At 43.4% G+C, this 23,281-nt stretch overlaps 1 protein-coding gene across 6 annotated transcripts; it reads left to right on the top strand.

The window, feature by feature from the left end:
- The first annotated feature begins 1,159 nt into the window (after positions 1–1,159).
- On the top strand, positions 1,160–22,970 carry LOC125438951 (collagen alpha-1(XXII) chain-like). Of its 6 annotated transcripts, none has more exons than XM_048507707.1 (12): positions 1,160–1,306; positions 3,024–3,120; positions 4,130–4,429; positions 6,440–6,557; positions 7,873–8,260; positions 12,998–13,078; positions 13,186–13,200; positions 15,044–15,124; positions 18,253–18,306; positions 21,034–21,121; positions 21,503–21,581; positions 22,736–22,771. In XM_048507707.1, the coding sequence occupies exons 1-11, from the start codon at positions 1,286–1,288 to the stop codon at positions 21,559–21,561; spliced, it is 1,302 nt and encodes a 433-aa protein (XP_048363664.1). In that variant the 5' UTR covers positions 1,160–1,285; the 3' UTR covers positions 21,562–21,581; positions 22,736–22,771. The 6 variants fall into 6 exon arrangements, with proteins under 6 accessions (XP_048363664.1, XP_048363665.1, XP_048363666.1 ...); XM_048507708.1 differs by having other exon boundaries at positions 21,040–21,121; XM_048507709.1 differs by lacking the exon at positions 21,503–21,581 and having other exon boundaries at positions 22,736–22,970.
- The last annotated feature ends 311 nt before the right edge of the window (positions 22,971–23,281 follow it).

The raw sequence follows: 23,281 nt of genomic DNA on the forward strand, positions 1-23,281 counted from the left end.
CTAACCTTTTCGAGACCAAGTGCCCAAATTGCAACCCAAAACCCACTTATTTATCGCAAAGTGCCAACACGGCAATTTAACCTGAATACTGAGGTTTTGGTTTAGAAAAAATGGTTGGCTCCAAGGCACGCGTTACTGAGGAGTAAGCTTAGTGAAGCAACTGTGCAATGCTTCCAATGGGTGAATCACGATCCTAGGAGGGTTTACTCAGAAGCAAGTCCCATTGCCAGCAACCGAGCTTACTCCCAGGTAAAGGATCATGCCCAGACCAGCCTAGATGTGTGGGGGGGGGATGATTTTCCACTCCCCTCCCACATGATGAACTCTGTGCATGAGTGCCCACAGAGAGGGCTCTGAGTGCCACCTCTGGCACCCGTGCCATAGGTTCGCCATCACTGGGCTAGCTGGTACTGATGGAAACTGTAATTTCATCGGTCTTCTGATTCACTTCAAGAGGCTAAAAACCAACAGTTGCCACTAACTGTAGCATAAAGTCATGCTGGGGAAAAATAGGAAGAGTAATTTTCAGTTCAAGAAAGAGCCTAATCTCTACTTTAAAAAGCCACCCCTACTAAAAAAATTCTCATTCCTCTTCTTTGGGAAGGTAAGATTTATATCTGGCTGGGGAGGGGGATGGAACTGGAAAGCACAGGAAAGCACCTGTGTGCGTTTGTGTATGTATTTTTGGAGCATCCCATTAAATGCTCGCAAATACACATAAAACATTGTCGAATACGTTCACTACGGATGGCTGAAAAAATTGAGAGCAGTTTTGGGTAGAGCATGAAAGTGCTCATCTTTGTAAGTAGAAGGTGATGCACAGGTCCAAAGAACAGAAACCGCATTCAGTTAAACGGTTGCTCAAGTAATATTCCAAAGAGTAAGTTAGGAGAGATGAAAAAATAGTGCATACTTGTAAAGTCATCCATCAGACACTACCTGCTGAAATGGTAGAGGGGTGATGAGAAACGGAGATGCAGTGACGTGCCCAACTGAACTGAAGCTGTCTGAGAGTGGAGTCAAATATTTCTCACTACTGTGGGATTCCTTGAAGATGCTCATGGCATCTAGAGAGCAGAATGTGTCATCTGATGGTCAGAAGCAAACAGAACCAAACTGAAAGCAAAATTCTCTTTCATTAAACCAGAGACAGGACAGAATCAAGGAAGGTGGAATACACAGCTATGAAAAGGAAAGAAATAAAGGTCACACAAATTTAATTTCTGGAGCTTCTGGATAATAAGAGGACAATATTTCCTTGAAGGGGTTCAACAACCTGAAAGCTATGGAAGACTCAACTTCGAAGGTATGGATGCTGTAATTTCTCATTTCAGATTTTCAGAGGAAATCGCACCCATATTCACTTGGGCAATACCATAAGCCACATTCTCAGGTGGCCCTTATAGCATTTAAGCTGGTGCTGTCCGTGGCTGAAAGTCAAAAGGCAATTCTAATGTATAAGGTTTCTTGGTAGATCAGTGGCCAGTGGGTTAACAATCAGATCCCAGCTCACCTATATTTTTTGTCACTTGTGTCATTTGTGAACTGATGGATTCTATTTGAAATATATATCTAATCCAGTGGTGGTGAACCTATGGCACTCCAGATGTTCATGGACTACAATTCCCATCATCCCCTGCCAGCACGGCCAATTGGGAATTGTAGTCCATGAACATCTGGAGTGCCAATGGTTCACCACCACGGATCTAGTCCTTCACCTGCCCATTTTTCATCAGAGTTTTAGAATGTCTCTCTTTTCACTCTGACAGAACAAAACAGAAGACCGCTCATATGTGCTTGCTGGTGTCTCAGTAACATGGAAAGGATGCAATGGAGAAATTAGCATAGAATAGATGGTGGGACTGAATATGATTAATTAAAAAGGCTCAGAAGAATGGCCTCTTAATTTGTGCTTTTGGTTGTAGATTCAGCAAGAGATAGCTCATGTGACTTTCTTTTCCTTGCAAAGAACTGAAACAGCACAAAATGGAATAGAGAAAGTAATTGAAGCAGGCGTGACATGGGTTTAGCTATCTCAGCATGACCAGAATGTTGCCTACGTCATATCTGAAGAGCAGCTGAGAGTGAGGAATGTAGTGGGAAGGGAAGAAGTCAACCTTTCTCAGCTAGCCCTTCTGGGAACACCAGAGGATTTATGGGATTCACCATAATAATATTTCTCATTCATATAGTGCCTTCAATGTTCAAAATGCTTCACACATGTTCTCCTTTTACAGTATATTCCCTACAACAGCCCTATATAGTAGGCCAGTATTATTGAAACCACCTGTGCAGCTGTCGTCGATCTTACAGATGACATGCGAAATCCAGTGCTTTGTTAAGACCTATTCTATCTGTCTGGAATTTAAAGATATATCTATTTTCCATTTGTAACAATTTTTTCTCCACATTGCCCACAGAAAATTCCTCTTGCAAATGGTATATTACACAAAAACGTAGGTCCATTTCACTGTGTTGTAGTTCCTGGAATTTTTGAGTTTATTTAGGCCAGTATTATTGACATATTGTAGGTGGGTGGCTGAGACCGAGAGATGGTGGCTTGCTTGAGGTTACCAAGCAAGTTCAAAGCAAAGGCAGAATTTGAACCAGGAACCATGCAGATCACAGCTGAGCCTCTGCACTGTTACATGTTGCACCATCTTCTAAAGCTTGTATCAAAGCCTCTTTGCAAGGCAATTAACATGAGTTGGGCAAAGCGGTATGGTGACATTTACATCAAAGGGGTGTGATGACATTTAGCAAGAGAGAAACATAATGTGTTAATGGTGGTGATAATGCAAGTTAACCAAAGCAGAGGGAACGGATTGCTAATGATAATTATTAGATCCTGTATATGTTTGACCATTTGAACCTACAGTATTTGTAGGAAAAGTGGAGCAGCAAATATGATAAAGAAGGAATAGATGGCTTCCATACAAAACATTTCTCCTCGTTTTGTATTGTCTTCCGATAACCGTTATGATGTCTCATTTCCTAGCAAGGTGTTTTGTTTTTCTCTTCAGTTTTCACCTGTGACATGGAAATGGACACTTTCACTCTTCAGTTTTGCTCTGGAACTTGTTTACGTGGCTGGACTAGATTTTTCTGGATATGACTCAGGTATCTTCTACTAAATCCATTGATTAGTCCAAAAGAATATCTTTGCCATTATGAAAACCATTTGCTCTGCCTATACATTCCTATATTCCTGTTCACTGATATACTGAAAATAAAAATAGATTACAACGGCCAGGGTTTACCCTTGAAGATTACCCAACAACTGCCAGAGATGCGAAAATAATCTTTTTGCAAGCCGGAGTAGCATTGTACAGAAGTCTTTCCTCCCTTTCACTTTTATCAACAGCTTGTATTTCAGCAATTCCAGTTTACTTTTTCTGATGGTTGACTATGCACAGTCTGGGGTGCTGTGTGGTTTCCGGGCTGTATGGCCGTGTTCTAGCAGCATTCTCTCCTGACATTTCGCCTGCATCTGTGGCTGGCATCTTCAGAGGATCTGATGCCAGCCACAGATGCAGGCAAAAGGTCAGGAGAGAATGCTGCTAGAACACGGCCATACAGTCCAGAAACCACACAGCACCCCAGTGATTCCGGCTGTGAAAGCCTTTGACAATATATGCACAGTCTGTTTCTTTTCTAAAATAATCACCTTGTTGACCAAATTGTAACTAGCGTTGGCTGTGATCCAAGACACAGGTCAAACCAGATGTTTCAGTGACCATGGATCTGACTCAGCGATATTTTGAGAGAAGAATTTGAGAGAAGATAATCCTGCCCTGCCGTACATCACTTTTTAAAATGGCCAAATTCTTCTCCAAAATGGCGGTGGCTACCATTGGTCAGACACATGGCTGTGGTCACATCCAGTTTGACTGTGCAACTATGAGTCATCCCATACCCTGGCGTTAAAGAGAATGAGAGCCTTCTGCTTGTCCAGAAGTCAGTGTGCTTCCTGGAAGATCTTCATGAAGCGAGATCATTTTATTTCCTAGATTGCTGTTATATTTCCCCCAGAAACTAGCATACCAGTAATCATTGATAGGCAGAGAGAATGCATGCTTTGACATATTTTTGCCCCCTTTGTAGTATCTGTTTTCACAAAATGTTCCAGGTGACAAGGATACCAAAGAATATCCACATATTCCAGAGCTGGGAAACACCATTTTTGATGGCCGTGTATCTGGAGAAGGTTTCAGCACCACAACAGAAAGCATCCCTTATATCACAAGCTATCTTGACCCTTATTATCCAGAAGAAATCACAGCTGGTTATTATGAATCAACATATTTCACCTACTACGCAGAGAGAGAAGAACCCACTGTTCCCACACCAATGGTTATTACAGATGCTATTGCCTTGAGAGAAAACAAAGACCTTTCCCCAGTTCCTGAAGGTCCAAAGAAAACAGAAGGTTTGTGAAATAAATGTCCATCCTAGAGCTACACAGCTGAAAATCCTTGTTGGAAGAGACCAGGTGCCATTCAACCTATCACCATCCACATATCTTCCTCCCTTATATGGGCATACATTTGAATACATTTCAGATCTGTTTAATCATAATTGCAATGCTGGAAACTATAATCCTTTGAAAGGTCAAGAAGAGTCTCAACAAAGGATGTGAGCAGAGAAGGAGAGAGGAGAGCAGAGGTGGGATCCAGCAAGTTCTCACAGGTTCCCGAGAGTAGGTTACTAATTATTTGTGTGTGCCAAGAGGGGGTTAATAATTGGTGATTTTGCCACGTGATTTTTGCCTTAGTTATGCCCCTCCTCTCAGCAGTAGAGTACAGAACTTGAAGCAGTCTAGCAGGAGGTGCACCTGCGTGCGTGGCAGCCTGCGCCTGCGTGCATTCGTTTCCCACCCAAGTACCGGCGCAGTGGCTGCGTCCTTGCCACAGCCCCGCCCCCGGAATGCCCGGCCACGCCCCCGTCGTGCCCCGCCCAGCCCCATTGGCTCTACGCCAGAGTTTGAATCCCATCACCATGGGAACCTGTTACTAAAATTTTTGGATCCCACCACTGGAGGAGGGAGCAGGTGTGGCCGAAACAGCCAGGTGGGCTGGTGGTTGAACACGAGGGAAAGGATGTCTCACAACTGCTGTTTCAAGGATGTATATGGGTTGTTTAAGGGATGCCAGCCTCCAGGTGGGAGCTGGGAATCCCCCAGAATTACAACTCATCTCCAGACTCCGGAGATCAGTTTTCCTGGAGAAAATGGATGCTTTGGAAGGTGGACTCTGTGGCATTGTACCCCTCTGAGGTCCCTGACCTTCCCAGGCGCCATCCCAAAATCTCCAGGATCTGGCAACCATTATGATTAAACAGATCTGAAACCTATTTAAATGTTTAGCACAGTGATTGTACCGGGGCATTTGGCGAAAATGGCAGCATTTGCCCAGTCACAGAAGTAAATAAATCTCCTAATAAGTACATTGCAAAAAGTGGAAATTACATTTATTCAAGTAGATTCTGTTCACAGTAGATTCAGGTTGCAGCCAAAAGGAGAGAGAGAAGCCTCAACTGAAGAGTACTTTCCCCATCACAAATGGCTAGCTGATCCAGCACCCTGTTGCCTGTGCAGAATCAGCCAGAGAGAGAGTAGGGGTCAGAGGACAGCTCCCAAGTTAAGACAAATATACACACTTAGAGTAATGAAGAAGAAGAAGAGTTTGGATTTATATCCCCCCTTTCTCTCCTGCAGGAGACTCAAAGGGGCTTACAATCTCCTTGCCCTTCCCCCCTCACAACAAACACCCTGTGAGGTAGGTGGGGCTGAGAGAGCTCTGAGAAGCTGTGACTAGCCCAAGGTCACCCAGCTGGCGTGTGTGGGAGTGTACAGGCTAATCTGAATTCCCCAGATAAGCCTCCACAGCTCAGGCGGCAGAGCTGGGAATCAAACCCGGTTCCTCCAGATTAGATATACGAGCTCTTAACCTCCTACGTCACTGCTGCTCCCTGAAGCGCCCTCCGTTATCCCGGCATGCTGAGTCGTTCACTCCAACAAGTTGCAGTACCAAATAGATACTGCATTGCTATACCTGAGTTAAATACTGGAGGTCCATCCCCTGCTACATAATGTCAGACTACAGTACTCGTGCACCAGGATCTGACTTGGCTGAAACACCTTTTTTCGTGGTCTCAGACAGACAGGGTTTGAGTACCACACTATTCTGCTTCCTCTTTTCCAACAGTGTGTTATGCTTTGCCTTCCTTCTGAAACTTGGTACATAATTTGTTTGTTGAGTGAGCCTATTAGATAAATGGGTGTATTATTATTGATTACAATTACACTGAAGCAGCATGCTACCGTGATAGTAGCTCTCCTTCTATTTGTACCTGAAACATCTAGAGATGGCTTTTTTTGGCCTGTTGATAATGCTTTTTGTTTCATCCTAGTTTAATGTTGCCTGTTGTTCTTTCCTAGTGGTTGATCTTTTTGAAGAACTAAGGCTGTTGAGTGATACAGGATTCAAGATTGTTCCAGGATCTCAGAGAGGTCTAACAGCATATCAGTTGGAACCTGGTATTACAAGAAAAATAAAGTATGTTAAACAAACCCCCCAAAAAGTGCGGCCAATTTGTCTTTTCATCTGGGATCATGGTAGCTAGGACCAGTTCCAGGTTTTTGTTAGTTCTGAGCAAAAGAGTATAACTTGGCTGCCTCTCTCACTTTGAGTTCCTTTGAAGAAGAAAGACAGGAAGTAAATAAACATCTCAAAACAACTCTGAATGGTAGGTTAGAAAAAGCTATTGTGACAGATCAAGATTTCAGCATAAGCCTAGATTAAAGCTGAGTGATAAATTTTTAAAACCTAGCCTCAGAGTTTAACACTGTCATCAAATGGTTCTCACCAATCGCTTTTCAGTTCCAAGACAGCACATGCTGTTGGTAAACCAGTGCAAAAGCTGGCAATTACTGGACAGAGTTTTGTCATGACAGAAAAAGAATGTGATTGCATGGTGTTTTGTTCACACTGAAAATGTTAAAATTGCATCTCACAGGAATGTAAGTTCACTGAAAAAAATTATGCAGAAAAAAGTTATGCAGTTTATCAGGACTAAAGGTCACAGTTAGACCTTGAATTTTATATTAAAAAAATTTTTCTCAGGATTTGATCACAGATCAGCAATTTAAAGTTACCTCAGAATGTAATCTCAGGTTTTAGTGATCCTGGGAAGTACAATGAGTCAGAAAACTTCACTCTTTTTTTGTGTATCAATCTTGGAACTTTATCATGTAGCACTGAGCTGTCTCAGCTCTGTGACCACTTTTCACTGTCCAAGGTATAGGCAGAGTCACCCGAGCTTTACCAGAACTGACTGAACATGCCATGTATCAGCATTCTGGGAGTGGAACGATAGGTACAAGGTAAATATTTCAAGCTACTTGAAATTTCAAAGTGAATATCTATTGCAGCCCTAACTATAAGGGCATTCACACTGCCCTTTCAACAGAGAGATATACAGTTAGTGGAGAATTCTCTCCATTTAAAGAGTGTGTTTAAAATCTCACATCTTCTGGATTAATTTGAAGAAAATAGTGTCAAATATCAGATGGGCAAAATTAATACTTTATACTCTTTTTCAAATATCTAATCATATTTCTGATTGGGAACACTGGAAAAAACATTTTGAATTAGGAAATGCAAACTAGAACATTGGAAATCAAAAACAGCATTCCTGATAAAATATAATTAACTGAGGTTTAAATTCTGCCTTGAAGGAACTTGAATTAGTTCAGAGTAAAGCAGCTATATTGTTTATACGTTTATAGGGTTTGTTTTTTTGTTTTAAAATGTGGTTATGTTAGGGACAGTCTGCTTAGATATTAAATTTTCAGTCTTCTGTTTCTTCTAGGTCTGTGCTCCCATATGGCCTTCCCCAAGAGTTCTCCATAGTCTCTACATTCAGAATCAGGCAATCCACCCTGATGTGGGACTTATGGGCAAATACTGGCAGAGATGGAGCTGATCAACTTAGATTCCGCTTTTTGGAGGAAAGCCATGCAGTGGAGGTATATTATGCAGCAGCAGCCGCGGGTGACTCAGTCACTACCTTTGAAGATGTGGGAAAGCTGTTTGATGGAGCTTGGCACAAAATTAGTTTGAGTATCCAAAGAAGCCAGATAGTTCTCTATGTAGACTGCCAGCAGATAGGTACAGCCAAAGTCAACAATTATGGACTACTGAAGGCAGATGGAGAGATTGTTTTAATCCGGAGGATTAAGGATGACAGCGCACAAGTAGTAAGTATCAAAGTATCAAAGCACCATATCATCTATGTTATCTTTAGACCATTAGAGGTTACTGGGAATGTAGGTGATTATTTGACTTTTAGTAATGCAATATTTACACATTACCATTCCACTCCTCCCCTCCACACAAACTTGCACACACATTTAGATAACTTCACATGTCAATTAAACTTGATTTATAGGTAAGATTTCATTGCTTCAATCTGTAGAGAAAGAAAGTACTGAATCTTTATTTCTGGCGTCTCTCACTGAATTGTAGCCGAGCTTGTATGAAGGCTAAAATTCAGCCAGTACAACTCTGGGATCCCGTCAGTTCCATTTATACAACCACTTCAACAAAATATGGAATCCATTATAAATAGGGATGCCAGTTCCAGGTTGGGAAATACTTGAAGATCTGGGGTGGGGGGTGGAACCTGAGAAGGGCAGGGTTTTGTGGAGGTGAGAGAACTCAGCAGTGGTGGGATCCAAAAATTTTAGTAACAGGTTCCCTTGGTGGTGGGATTCAAACAGTGGCGTAGCGCCAATGGGGCTGGGCGGGGCACGAGGGGGGCGTGGCCGGGCATTCCAGGGGCGGGGCATTAATAATTTCTCTGTTACTGTAAAAAAAGTTCCTAATTTCCAGCTGGTATCTTTCTGTCCATAATTTAAACTCATTATAGCTAGTCCTGTCGTCTACTGCCAACAGAAACAACTACTTCTATTCTAATTGACTGCCTGTCAAATACTTAATACTTTCAAATACTTAATTTTGTTTCTAGAAATCAAAAGAAGGATCCTTTCCTTAAACAAGGAACTTTACCATATTTCTAAAACATGTTTTTAAAACAGCCCAACAGAGAGAATTATCACGTTTTCTACCTTCGCTAACCAGCCACATAGGAAACAACAGGACTTTATGATTTTTGGACCTAATGGAATTTCCAACAGAAAAGCAGACCCAATTAGTAACCCCCTCTTGGCACACACAAATAATTAGTATCCTACTCTCAGGAACTGGTGAGAACCTGCTGGATCCCGCCTCTGGAACTCAGTATAATATAATGGCATAGAGTCCACCTTCCAGGTGGCCATTTTCTCCAGATGAACGAATTAGATTTAATAATGGGAAATCTCCAGCCCCCGCCTGGAGGCTGGCAACCCTAGTTGTACACCTCTGTAATGAACCAAGTACAAAGTTTCTAAAGTTCAGTCCAGCCATTTGTACAGACAAAGGCAGTGACAGAAATGTGTAAAAAGAATTCCCAGATAATTTGTATCAATCTGTTTGTTTAGCAGTTCTAATATTTATCTAACTCCCTGCCTATTGAGTGTGACATTCCACAGGGAAATGCAGTGGTGGGTGTTGGGGAGTGGGGTTTGAAGAGCAGAACCTCTGCAGCAGTTGCTAGGTCGAAGCACAGCCTCACTAAAGCTGATCAGAAAGTCCGCACGCTCTATCTCTTTCACAAGGAAATACCAAATCTACAGTTTTTCCATTTGCTTCCCCTATAGATTTTTCTTATTTAAGCCATATGATGGGGTATCAACTTACCTGTAGCCAAACATAGGTTTTTGAGCACCTCTAACATGAGGCACCTTACAGCCTCCTGCAAGGTGCCAGCATGGTATAGTGGTTAAGAGCAGGTGCACTCTAATCTGGAAAGCCGGGTTTGATTCCCCACTCGTCCACCTCAGCGGAGGAGGCTTATCTGGTGAACCAGACGTGTTTCTGCACTCTTACATTCCTGCTGGGTGACCTTGGGCAAGTCACAGTTCTTCAGACCTCTCTAAGCCCCATCTACCTTTTGTGGGGAGAGGAAGAGAAAGGAGTTTGTAAGCCACCTTGAGTTTTCTTACAGGAGAGAAAGGTGGGCTATAAATCCAAACTCTTCTTCTTAGATTATTATTTACAGCACATTGCCATTTAAGTTTTATGTGGGTGGTCCTAGTGAGCTTTGCTAGTAACTCCCAAAGTCAGTTAATGAAGATTATGGCTGTTTAATTTTTTTCAAAAAAGCTACCAGTAATCAATTCAAGTGAGAAGAACCTTCTAGAAGCTTTTCCTAAGTCCAATCCCTTTTCTCCTTCTAGAACAGAGGTAGGGAACCTGCGGCTCTCCAGATGTTCAGGAACTACAATTCCCATCAGCCTCTGTCAGCCTGGCCAATTGGCCATGCTGGTAGGGGCTGATGGGAATTGTAGTTCCTGAACATCTGGAGAGCCGCAGGTTCCCTACCCCTGTTCTAGAAGGACAGTTTTTCCTCATAGGGCCAAAGGTGTTAAAACCAGTTTTAAACTGTTCAAAGTAAACTGCATATGAATGCAGCTTTGATTTAGATAGTGTGAAGCTGCAATTTAATGCTTCGTGCCTGCTCATTTTCACTAATAGAAACTAAAGCCCATTATATATGAAATATTTTCCTTGGTGCGTTTGGCTGCACAGTGGGATTGTAGTGGGGTATCCTCACATTTCTCTGTTTACACGCAAGGAGGCAGCCTGCTGTATGGCCTGCCTGCTGAACTCTCCCAACTCTCAGTTCTAGCTGCTTTTTCTGGTTCTCTTAACTCCTCCCATCAACTCATTCTTAAAGGCACACATCTCTTCACTCCTGGTAGTCATAAGATTGCTGGCTTTGTTAAAGCTCTTTAAATTGCTGTTATATCGATATTGCTTTTACCGCCATTGTATTGATATTGTAGCACCTTTCCAAAAATAACCCCCCTATACATGAAAGAGGCAAAGCAATTCCCTGGACCACACTCTAGGCCAGGGGTAGGGAACCTGCGGCTCTCCAGATGTTCAGGAACTACAATTCCCATCAGCCTCTGTCAGCATGGCCAATTGGCCATGCTGGTAGGGGCTGATGGGAATTGTAGTTCCTGAACATCTGGAGAGCCACAGGTTCCCTACCCCTGCTCTAGGCCATGTCCTAGAACCAATATTCTCTAACACACACACACCCCACACACATATACTTTCTTCTGTTGCTTCTACAAGAGGAGACAGAGACTTGTTATTTCAATATTCCTTGGTATGTCAATATTCCTATATTAGATCTATCAATATTCCTATATTAGATCTATTATATTAGATATAATATGGTACAAACACTTGAAGTTGAAATGAAAGTCCTCCTGATCATTTTTTTCAAGTCCTCCTGATCATCAGGGAGGGCAGAAGTAGAGCAGATGAAGCAGGGTGGAGCAAAAAAGCCTGAAGCAAAGAATAATGCAGGGCCATTTGTTTCATCTTCCCTGCAAAGCTGGGGAAAAGATGGCTATTTGGCTATTCTCATAAACTGTGGAAATTATAAGATCTGCCTCACAGTGAGTGTGAGGGTGGAGGAAGGCATCTGTAACAGAAGCTCTGCTCCCAAGGGAATCTCCCTTCGGTGCGGGACTGAACACCACTGTATAATTGGTCTAAGTGCTATTTTTGTTAGTTTGTAAGGGGGGAAAAGAGAACACTTTTAAAAACTGCTTATAATGTGGGGAGTTTGGTTTTGCTTAGTGATCCAAGGAGGGCTCTTCCCTGCCCATGTAGCCATAGTACAAATTATGATAGCATGCACAAACAGTCTGGTTTTAACAGACAGAGATATGTGATAGCTGTTTTGGCTAGAAGAGCTGAAAGGGGACACTTTTCGTGAAACTTTTGGTAAATACGACTCCTCTGAAATGGGGCAAACGTTTACTCATTTAGAGTACAGGAATGTGATCCAAGAAGCTTCATAATCCTCATCAGGGCTTTGTTAGGTCTCAGTGATATCACCCTAGCCCTGTTTGACTATGTAGCATTCTGACGCTCAGGTTGAAACAGACTGAGGAAAATGACACAGGGCCTTTCCCCACTTACCGTAAGCCCCGCGCTACTTGAGGAGAGTAGCGCGGGGTTCCTCCTCCCTCCCCACGGCAGGGGCGGCCACAGCGCAGCCGCCCCGACGCTGCCGCTGCCGCGCCCCCTTAGCGCGCGGCATCCCAGGCGCTCTTCCGAATGGCGCCTTTTGACGACCCCGCACAGAGCGCGGGGTCGTGGGGATGCCTGGGCGCGCGCCTGGGATGCCGCGCGCTGAGAGCAGCGCGCGGCATGGGGGGATGGAAGGGAGTGGGGAAAGGCCCACAGTTTAAATAAAAATGGTGCCAAAGCAACACCAGGGGAAGGAACAGGATACAAACATGTGTTGAACAAGATGGGTAGAATATGTGTAGAAGTGTTTCTGTGTCTCTGTGTTGGGAAACACAGCAAGGCACTCTTTTGATCTGAAATATGAACTGGGCAGATGTTGAGGGACATTTTTGCCAGAGGATAATTCTGAGTAATGAAAGCCAAGTGGACTGGATGCATGAGTTAGGAACCAGCTACATGTGCAGTCCTGAATGGAAACAAGGGTTTCAAAATGGAACCTCAAACATTCTTGTTCTACCAGAGGTCAGTCTACCAGACCTTTTTACACATGCCAACAAAGTCTGCCTTCTCACATCCATGGAACAAAACGTTGGAAAGGCAACAACCTAAACCCTCAGTAGAAGTTCCTATCATCTTTCCCTTTTGCAGAGGACTGATTAATTTTTGAACCCTTTCAAAGCCAGCCATTCTCTGAAATACAGTTCTATGAAAATTATAAACACTTAGGCAAGAATTATAATAACTGGTTGAAGTGTTGAAGAGTTATTAGATATTTATGTACTATACCGAGAGGGGAGGAATGTAGATGGATACTATGTTCCTCCATTTCAATTGCACAGCAGGTTGAAATGCAAAAACTTCAGCTGTACAAGAATCATAACCTGGTGTTGAATGAAACTTGCTGTGAAATACCCGGAGGGGTGAGTTGAAGGAGAAGGTGATGTTGAAACCATTTACATCTATTTTTGTTCTATGGACATATCTAGCATCGATTTCATTTTTGTTCATTTCTTCTTTTTGTATACAGGAAGATGAATCTCTGGTAAGTCGAAAATATTATTGGATCTAATCATATAATTGCCTGCCCCCAGTACCAAAAAGAAAACCTCACAACAATATCACTTACAAATAAGGTAGAGGCCTCTAAGTACTCATAAGACCCTCCAGGGATGACTTCCTAAATTAACCGGAAAGCACAGAAAAAAGTCCAGATTGATGAGGACTGAATATTCTAGAGAGAGACTGGAATGTTGAGCAGGAATGTATCTACAAAATATAGTGCCCAGTGCAAGCAATGAAATCCCCACACACACACACACACACACATCTGACACATTGTGTAGTTGCACAATTACTATAATTTAAAGCAAAGAAAACCAATAGTTAACACCTCCCCCCCCCCCAAAAAAAATCAAAGACTGATTAAGAACTAACTCAGGAATATCACATTTTATCAGTAAACGGGGGAAAAATTGTCTAAGGCCAATAACAGCGCCCTAGGGATGGCAAAAACACCGTCCCTAGGGAGCTGTTCACATGGGGGGAGGTGCAGCTGCATCGCAGCCGCGCCGCCCTCACTCCCCTCCAGCGGTGCGAAGCCGCCATTTTCCCACCTCGCTTCCCGAGTGAGGTTTTTGGAAAACAGCGGTTTCCAGCGGCTGGAAGGCACTATCCCCCCCCCCTTTCTCGAATGACTTACCTTTCCTGCGACCTACTGGCGCGTCACCCAGGCCTGGGGACACGCCCCCTCTGCCCTGCAACTCCAGAGCTGTCGCGCAGGACAGGGGGGCGTGTCCCCTGGCCTGGGCAACGCGGCGGAAGGTCGCAGGGAAGGTACGTCGTTAGGGCGATGGCGCAGCACTGTGCTGTCTTCCCTGCCTTTACCGGGACTGTTCGTGCAAACGGTCCCGGTGTGTGTGTGTTGGTGTTGTATACACCGACGCACCCCCCAGCGTGGCCATGCGGAAACGGCCTAAGTATCAGAAGTTGTTTTAAATAAGAAAAGGTAAGAGTCACATTTAAAGAGATGGTCACCCTAAGCAGCTTTAATTGCAATAGCATCAAAGCTGAAAAAAATACTGATAAAAATCAGGAAAACAACATAGAAATCCCTACTATATAGTTGTTAGACAGGGACAATGGAAGAAAGATTTGTGCACGTGTGTGTGTGTGTATTGTTGTTTTTCCTTCGGATCCAATTGCAGTTCCAACCATCCTGTCCATGTGAGGATATTTTACCCAGCACATTTTAGACATGCTGTGGATTCCAAATGGAAATCATTTTGAGATAAATCAATTTTTCACATTGAATCCATACAGGAAATGAGCATGTACTGGCAGAGGCTCAAAAGAAACAAATAAGCATAAATGCAGGTTTCCACACTGGAAATCACCTTATCTATTGGTTGTGAGGAAGCATCGCTTTTTTCAACTATCAACAGCATGCTAATAGTACATATGCATGTGTGAGCATTGTGCTTATAAGGTATATGAACAGATGAAATAAGATGCGAGTATGGTGTGGACATTAGTATAGAGAAAGTATCCCATGCAAAATCACTTCTGTCTATTGTCAAAGATTTTCACAGTCCAACTATCTGTTAGACTTCCCTCTGTGATACACCTCTGAAGATGCCAGCCACAGATGCAGGCGAAACATTAGGAACAAGATCCACCAGACCACGGCCACACAGCCCGGAAAACCCACAACAATCACTTCTGTCTGTTTTCGCAAGTCTTTTTTTTTTGTATTTTCTGAATTGAAAAGTGGAACATTAGAAAGTGATGTTTCCTTCACTTTAAGAGCACAAGGTAGGTCCCAAACAGAGATACTGTATTTACATCATCCACTTGTGTTGATTTTAATATGGTTTCTTCCAATCAAGTGCCCCACTTCAGGAGAGATAGAACTTGCAACAAAATGTCAGCCTTGGGAACAAGGGGTAGCTGGTCTGCCAGATCCAAAGGTAAGACCAAATAGTTAATTACTAGTTACAGAATGCATCTGTTGAAATGTATGGCTGCTTCACACATTACTGTCCTCTTGTACCTTTCCATGTAGAAAAAAAAGAACACACTCTTGTACGAAGACCATAAGAAGTTGCATTTTTGTTGTGTTCTTAATACTATCTCTTCCCTGTCATAGGCTTCCATGAAAATCTTGACTTTCTTTCCTGAATCTTCCTTGAGAACAATATAACCACATCCAATTATTCCTGAACTACATGAGGTCCTGCCCATGCTGTGCATACTTAGCATGAAAAACCAGAAAAACAATCACCTCATCTTCCAGTTCCCAGAACTAGCTTTGTTATCACACTAGCTGCTCAGTTTGGCTTGAGTCTCTGCCACATTCTCCTGAGTAACTATCATTATGCCCCTTAATCTCCCACAAAAGACCAGCACAAACTCAACCACAGACTTCCTCACCCTCTCAGCTCTCTCTTATAAGACCTAATGGGGATTGTAGTAGTACTTTAGCTTGGCACCAGACTGGAAATACTCCTTCATATTTTATGTCAGCCTAGGACAACAGAAAGTCAACAACAACTTGTGTTTAGTTCACCTGATCCCAAAACATTTTGCAAAACAGAATATTATGAACCAGCTCCAATAACCTCCTCCTGCACACTATAAATTGTTTGACAGTTGCCAAGTCACGCTCAGTTCCCCTGATAACCACAATTTGTACAAGATTGCTTCCTCCAGATCACCTAATCTGTAAGGATGTTTAAAAGAGTCACTCCAGGCTGCAGCCAAATAAGAACCCATGGTTAAAATGAAGTCCATGGGACCCCTTCATGCCAGCCGGCAGCAATCCATGAATCAGAGCAACTCAAGAAAGTCTGGAAAGAGAGAGCTTCCCTTTCAGTGCCTCATTATAATTAGGATTTTGGAAATAAGAACTATGACATGTGAACATAGGGGAACTGATTTTCTGCATCCAATAACATTTAAATTATTGTTTAATGTTCCATAATTCCCCCTCCCTTGTTTGTTTGTTTTTCATTTTATTGCTCATGGTAAAAAATGTGATCACGGGGCTTTGGGCTGAGGAGGAGGAGGAGGAGGAGAGGAGGAGGAGGAGGAGGAGGAGTTTGGATTTATACACACACACCCTTTCTCTCCTGTAGGAGATTCAAAAGGGTTTACAATCTCCTTTCCCTCCCCCCTACAACAAACACCCAGTGAGGTGGGTGGGGCTGAGAGAGCTTCTAAGAACTGTGACTAGCCCAAAGTCATCCAACTGGTGTGTGTGGGAGTGCACTGACTAATCTGAATTCCACAGGCTAATCTGAATAAAGGTTTTAGGGAAGTCGGGTAATTATAAACATAAATATTCTAAGATGTAAATGAAAAAGGTAAGGCAAATCTTGCAGTCTCATCCTAAACAAGCCATTCTTTCCAAGGGTTTAAAGTCAGCTTCACTCATAATTTTGATGCCACAGATCGCATTTTTATAAGCAGCCACATGGAGGCTTCCTCGATATGGCAGACCTTTTTTGTGAAGTAGGTTATTGGCACAGATGTGGTGGTCTTTACCACAGCATAAAGAAAGCCACTTCAATGTGGCTGCATTTTCAAGGGACTATTGCCCTATTGCATGCATGAATAACTTAAGTCTACCAATACATTTAGAATCATGACCTTGAGCTCTAAACAGGAGTCACATAATTCAGCTTGTCGGCTTTACTAATTTGGCTCCTGGGCTCTTTCATGTGCTTAATTTGTGGCAGCACTTGCCATGGCCAACAACCTGTTTTCAATCACTGCAAGTATAGCCATGAAATACATGAAAACAAAAAGCAGAACTAAACACAGAACTATAAGCACAGTCTTGCTGGACCAAACCCATCTAGTCCAGTGTTTGGTTTCCAGTTCCACTGAGCATCTGCACTACTTTTTCTACTCCTCAGAGAATCACTGCAAGCTGCCTGGAACCAGGCCCAATTGAGGGGAGGGAGAAAGGAGCCATAAGGCCTCGGTCTCGGTCTGAAATGTAGACAATGATACAAAGGCTGGATTTCCCCTCAGTAATGCATTTATACAGAAAAGGGCTAGTACAGCATTTGTTAACTTTAACAAATACGGTAATCAAATTATGTTTCACTCCAGTTTTCTTTTCAGTTGACATCATTTTTGTAAAAATTTAAACAATTAAAACAATACAAGTGGCAAGTGTTTTCCTCTGCTCTCTTGAGACTTGTGCCAGGCCTAAGGTGACCAGATTGTCACCTTTTAAAACCAGGACGGGGGTGGGTGCGCACGCGCGGCCGCAGGAGCGCACTGCCTTTTGGGGCGCTCCCTGGATTCCCGCCCTGTGACAGGGCGGGAAACAGGAGCGCCCCAGAAGGCAGTGCGGCAGCGCGGGAGGCTGCCGCACTGCCTTCTGGGGCACTACCCTGTTTCTCGCCCTGTGACAGGTACAAAACCCCACGGGACGCGGGACAGATTGGTGTAAGGCGGGACTGTCCCGCCAAAAGCAGGACGTCTGGTCACCTTAGCCAGGCCCTATCTAGAACTGGAAAAGGGGGAAGGGCTTCGTTTCCCTCCACTCATGCCAGCAATTCAAAAGGCAGGGTGGAGACATTCGTTCAAGTTGCTGCCCAAAAACACAGCCAATCAGAACGTGGGACACCAGGGGTGTTTGTGCATGCGCAGTTATGCTTGTGGTGTAAATACAAAAGACCCGGGCTTGTGTGAAACAAAGTGGAGTATTTCCTCCTGGTCTTCACTCGATTCCTTCACAGAAACGGGCAGCCATACAAAGGAAGAAACCGAATAAAACAGACCCGGATTGTAAAATACTGATTGCAACCCGGAATAATTGTGCCGTGCAGAAACGGCCATAGTATAACAACATTATATTATGACAAAGTGAATCCACTTTGGACAGACAGGTCAGTTTCTTTTTCTAGTGTCCTCAGGTTCATTTGAAACAGGGAGTCCCAACATAATATATTATAAATGCACAAATGCTAACTATTGAAATAGATTACTCTAATATGAATCGTACGAAAGGCATATATCTTTTCATCAGTGAAAAAATAGCACTTCTATCTCTATAGATTGTATTCATACTTCTGTTTGATAGGAAGATCATGGTGCTTCAGGAGATGATGGACCATCTGGGTATTCAGGAGCTATGGTACGTAGTCAACCGCTGTATGCAAATGTATGAACACCAGAACACAAGGTCAGTATTGTCTACTCAGACTGGCAGTGGCTTTCCAGGGCCTCAAAAAGAGGTCTTTCGCATTACCAATTTTATTTTTTCAATTTTCTTTACATTTATTCCCCACCCTGTACCGCAGTCTCAGAGTGGGGTACAATAAAAACCATACAGCTGTAAAATTACATCAATAAAAATTCAGCAACAATAAAACTCAATAAGACCCCATCCTAAAAACACAACATGATCTAAAACCTCCCCACCCACCCACAAAAAAGGGTGGGTGTACTGACAGCACGGGTTGATGCTTCCAGTTGTGCCTGCTCCACCTCCCCTTTTTCAGGGCTGTCCGAAGCTGTCCTGCTGACAGCTGGTTCATCTTCCTCTGAATTACAGCTGCTGCCTTTCTCAAAGCCATAGGTGAAAGCAGTTTGTGCCGGTTGAGAGATTGAACGGAGGGTGTGGCAGACTGCTTTCACCTTCCAGCCCAGTGGTTCTCAGCCTTCCTAGTGCCACGACCCTTTAATACAGTTTCTCATGTTGTGGTGACCCCCAACCCTAACATTTATCCATTTTACAGATGGAGAACACTGATGCAGAGAGTCTTAGGCGACCCCTGTGAAAGGGTCATTTGACCCCCAAAGGGGTCCCAACCCCCAGGATGAGAACCATTGCCCATGTGACATCTCTGCAATTTTCTGACCCGGACGGAGGACTGGCCATAAAACTACTTGTTCAGCCGGCAGAAAAAGCTAGGGGGAGGGCACTCCTCCTTTCCCCAACCCTTCCCCTCCTCGCCCTAGCCAGGCTGCTTTTTCAGCCGGCAAAGCATGAATGGTTCATTCTGTGAATGATTTATCTTTTGTATGAGAAATTTTAACATGTGCATCAACCCTCTGATGGCTTGCAAAACGTCGCCTGCTGGGTCATAAGGCTCACAGTGGTGTTTTTTTATTTGACTGCTTTTTATGCTGCTGTTATGCAGGAGAAAGAGCTCGGCCAGGTGCATAACAACATACTTAACGTATGCTGAAACGAGTACAACAGTGTGCTGTAGGTAATGGTGGATTCCTTTTCCCCTCTTCACTCAAGTTTACTACCTAGAGCTCAATTTGTTACCACCTGTGTTGGCCTGGGGCCCATGTCCCTGACCTTATTACTAGAAAAGTCATATGCCAGATTCTTTCACTTCCTGTTATGTGCTCCTGATGTCACGACTTCCCATTGTGTTTGCAGATCTGTGGGTTCTCTGCTGCTGCCTAGGGGTGAAAGATGAGGCTGGGATCTGGAAAGATTTAAGACAACTGTCTTAGAACATTTCCATTTAAAAGACCTGGATATCTCTAAAGATTGTTGTCAACATACAACATACTGTTTACAAGTTAGATAGACCAGTGGTCTAACCAGAGGTGGGATCCAGCAGGTTCTCACAGGTTCCCGGGAGTAGGTTACTAATTATTTGTGTGTGACGACAGGGGGTTACTAATTGGTGATTTTGCCACGTGATTTTTGCCTTAGTTACGCCCCTTCTCTCAGCAGTAGCACGCAGAACTTGAAGCAGTCTAGCAGGTGGTGCACCGGCATGCGTGACAGCCTGCGCCTGCGTGCATTCGTTTCACGCTCAACGACTGGCGCAGCGGCTGCGTCCTTGCCACAGCCCCGGCCAGGAATACCCCGCCCCCAGAATGCCCGGCCATGCCCTCGTTGTGCCCCGCCCAGCCCCATTGGCGCTACACCACAGTTTGAATCCCACCACCATGGGAACCTGTTACTAAAATTTTTGGATCCCACCACTGGGTCCAACCCAACTTTGTTTTACAAATGAACTTGAAAACTCCACTGAAAAACATTGTGATTTGAGTTATGTGTGAAAGTTATAGCTGTAGTGTATCCATGCTGTCCCACTCTCAGGTACAAGGCAGATCTCGGTAACTCAGTTGTAGATCCTTTACATCCTCTGCGATGAAAGAGAATAAGGGAACACTAAGGAGAGTACAGTGGCATATTTAGGGTGGGCCCTGAGCGCTACTTATCTAGGGGGTGCCCAGGCAGCCCTTTTGCAAAGCAGGAAACCGCTGCTGCTTAGAGGCTTGGTCTACCCACTATTAAGATGCAATTGTTAGACTTTGCTGTCTACCAATTCTTAATGGCAGGAAGACCAGTCCTCCGGAGAACTTGTGACTTGCAGTTGAAAGTAATGGGTAGACCTTGCCTCCAGTCCTCCTGGGAGATCAACAGTAATGGGTAGACCAGCCCTCTAGAGACCTGGTGTACTTGTAAGTGATAGTAAGTAGACCTGACCTTTGTTTTCAAAATGAGGGGAACCCGACAGATTTGTGGGGGAGGGGCGATTTCAGTGCTTGCTCTGGGCACCATTTTCTGTACAAATGCCTCTGGGGGAGCGTTCAGTTTATCCTGTAGTCAGAGACCACACTGAACCTACCTAAACCATACAGTCATCTTCTGGAGCCCTGCTTTGGGAGGCCCATTATCTGAGGCTAGCCCGGTGGCAAAGGGCTTTCTCTGCCATGACACTAGAATTATGGAATTCCCCCTTCAGGGAAATTAATCTGTTTTCTATCATTGCCTTACCTCATTGGTTCTTATGGTCCCTTCTTCTTGCTCATATGTGTTACTTATTTTTACATAATTGGTGTGTTTTTAATAAAAGGTGTTTGAAAATGAAAATCTATGTGTTTCTAGCAACAGGGTCAACCAGGTCTTGCTGGTCTAAAAGGTGCAACTGGACCGATGGGATCTAGTGGATTCCCTGGAACTGATGGAGAACTAGGTATGGATCCCAACGACATTAGTTTGTGAAATCTCAATTGCACCTTACAACTTTTTAACTAGGAATGGTATGGAGTTTTGTAAGCTTCCTGGTTCAAAGTAGATACCCTTGTTTGGATTTTACTTCTTCCTTAGGTGAATCAAAACCAAGTCTTCATTTTCACACCATTTTTTCCGGTAAAATGTGTGCACCATCTAACATTCTGTATCAATAAATTAGTATGTGTATATGTATGTGTGTGTGTGTGTACACACTGAAACAAATTAATCTTCAGTTCCAGCAGAAACATTAGCACAACAAAACCGTTCATATATGAGAACCAAACGGGGCATATCTATCCATCCTTACTTGTGGTCCTTACCATGTTTGTTTTCTGCCCAGGAAAAGAAAGGCCAGAAGGGCGAGAGGGGAGAACTGTACACAGGTCTCCCTGGGTCTGATGGACACCAAGGTGTAACAGGTAGAATGTCAAATTCTAATCCTAATTGTCACCTGCTTTCCAACAACTGCCCCTCAAACTGTACTTTATGGCATTCCTGATATTGGTGGATAATTATCCTACTGTCGGATAAACAGGAGGCATCACAGTTGGCTGATGAGGCAGCTGCGGCCCTTCCTGGGCAGAACATATCTGATCACTGTAGTGAATGCCTTGGTGACATCTAGATTAGACTGCCGCAGTGCGATCTATATAGGGCTGCCCTGTAAGTCTGTATGGAAGTTGCCAATGGCACACAATGTTGAGGCCAGAGTGTTGACTGGTTGAAGGAACCATATCACTTCAATCTTGTTCCATCAACAGTGGCTTCCATTTTGTTTCTGTGCTCAATTCAAGGTGCTGGTATTGACTTTTACAGCCTGGAATCAACATATATTAAGGTCTGCCTTCTCTCATACGAACCAACCCATTCACTCTAGCCACCATTAAAGGCTCTGCTTCAGCTGCCCCTGGATGGGTGGTAATCTGAAAAAGGGCTTTCTCAGTCACCTTACCATAATTTTGAAACTGTCTCCCTCTATTGTTGTCTTCCATCAGTAGGTATAAGTCTTTTGTTGCATTTAATATACCCCCAACAATGGTTACAAGCCCTCCTACCTGGTTTCTGGTGTTGCTTGGTGTTTACATTGAATTTTTAAATAATTTTAAATATTTGCATTGTTCAAATGTTTTTTTATGTGCAGGTGGAAAGGCAGCATAAAAATGTTTTAAATAAACCTTTAACAGATCATTTACAGCGTAATCCAAAAAGAATCACACCCTCCTAAGTCTATAGAAGTGAATTCTTTTCCATGTAACTTTTCTTAAGTTTAACACTGACAGCTAGTGATCTTTGCATTATACATTGAGAAGCATTTTTGTTTCACCCGATTCTTTTCCTCAGCTACAGCATTTTTTCCCACTGATACTTCTAACAGAAAACAGATTTTCTTGAAAACCTTCGGTGGAAAATGTTCTCTTCACCTTCACATTGACTTTAGAAACTTTATTTTAAAAAATTATGACAGTTTACGTGAAATTGTAGTCCATAATATCTGGAGGGCCGCGAGTTTGACACCTGTGCCCTAGAAGTAACCCATCAGTTATTACACTTCTGTCTCATCATTCTTCTCCAGGACTTCCAGGCTATCCTGCAGTTTCAAGAAACGGCCAACCAGGAAAATAAGGACCCCTCTGGATACAATGAACCTCCAGGTCAACCTGGACCTTCTGGCCCCCCAGGTGTCCCTGGCCTATGTGAGCCTGTGATGCCTTCATTTCCACCCCACAGGTTCAGCAGTGATTAGCAAAAGGACCAACAGTTTGAACAAATTGAACTAAAAGAATGTGGATTCTGATGTTATGAATAAAAGCCCAAGTATCTTTTCCCTCTGTATTGCAAAGATTTCAAGCGTGTATGTTCTTGTTCAATTCATTATTTTCCAAATGTAACATCTATATATGTACAGAGTTGGGACTGAGTAAGTGCCAATGCCATCCTAAGCAGTTATTCCGCTGAACTCAATGGACTTCTTAAAGGGTACCCTTCCCTGTAGGATACCATGGTGAGTCACCACTATTGAGCAGTCAAGCTAACAGATGCCCCTATCCTTGTTTGGTTTTTTTTTGCACTGACTAGTTTTCTGAGTAGGAATCTTACATTATAACTGTCTGATACTTTA

The sequence above is a fragment of the Sphaerodactylus townsendi genome, linkage group LG09 (genome assembly GCF_021028975.2).
Source record: "Sphaerodactylus townsendi isolate TG3544 linkage group LG09, MPM_Stown_v2.3, whole genome shotgun sequence".
Lineage (NCBI taxonomy): Eukaryota > Metazoa > Chordata > Lepidosauria > Squamata > Sphaerodactylidae > Sphaerodactylus > Sphaerodactylus townsendi.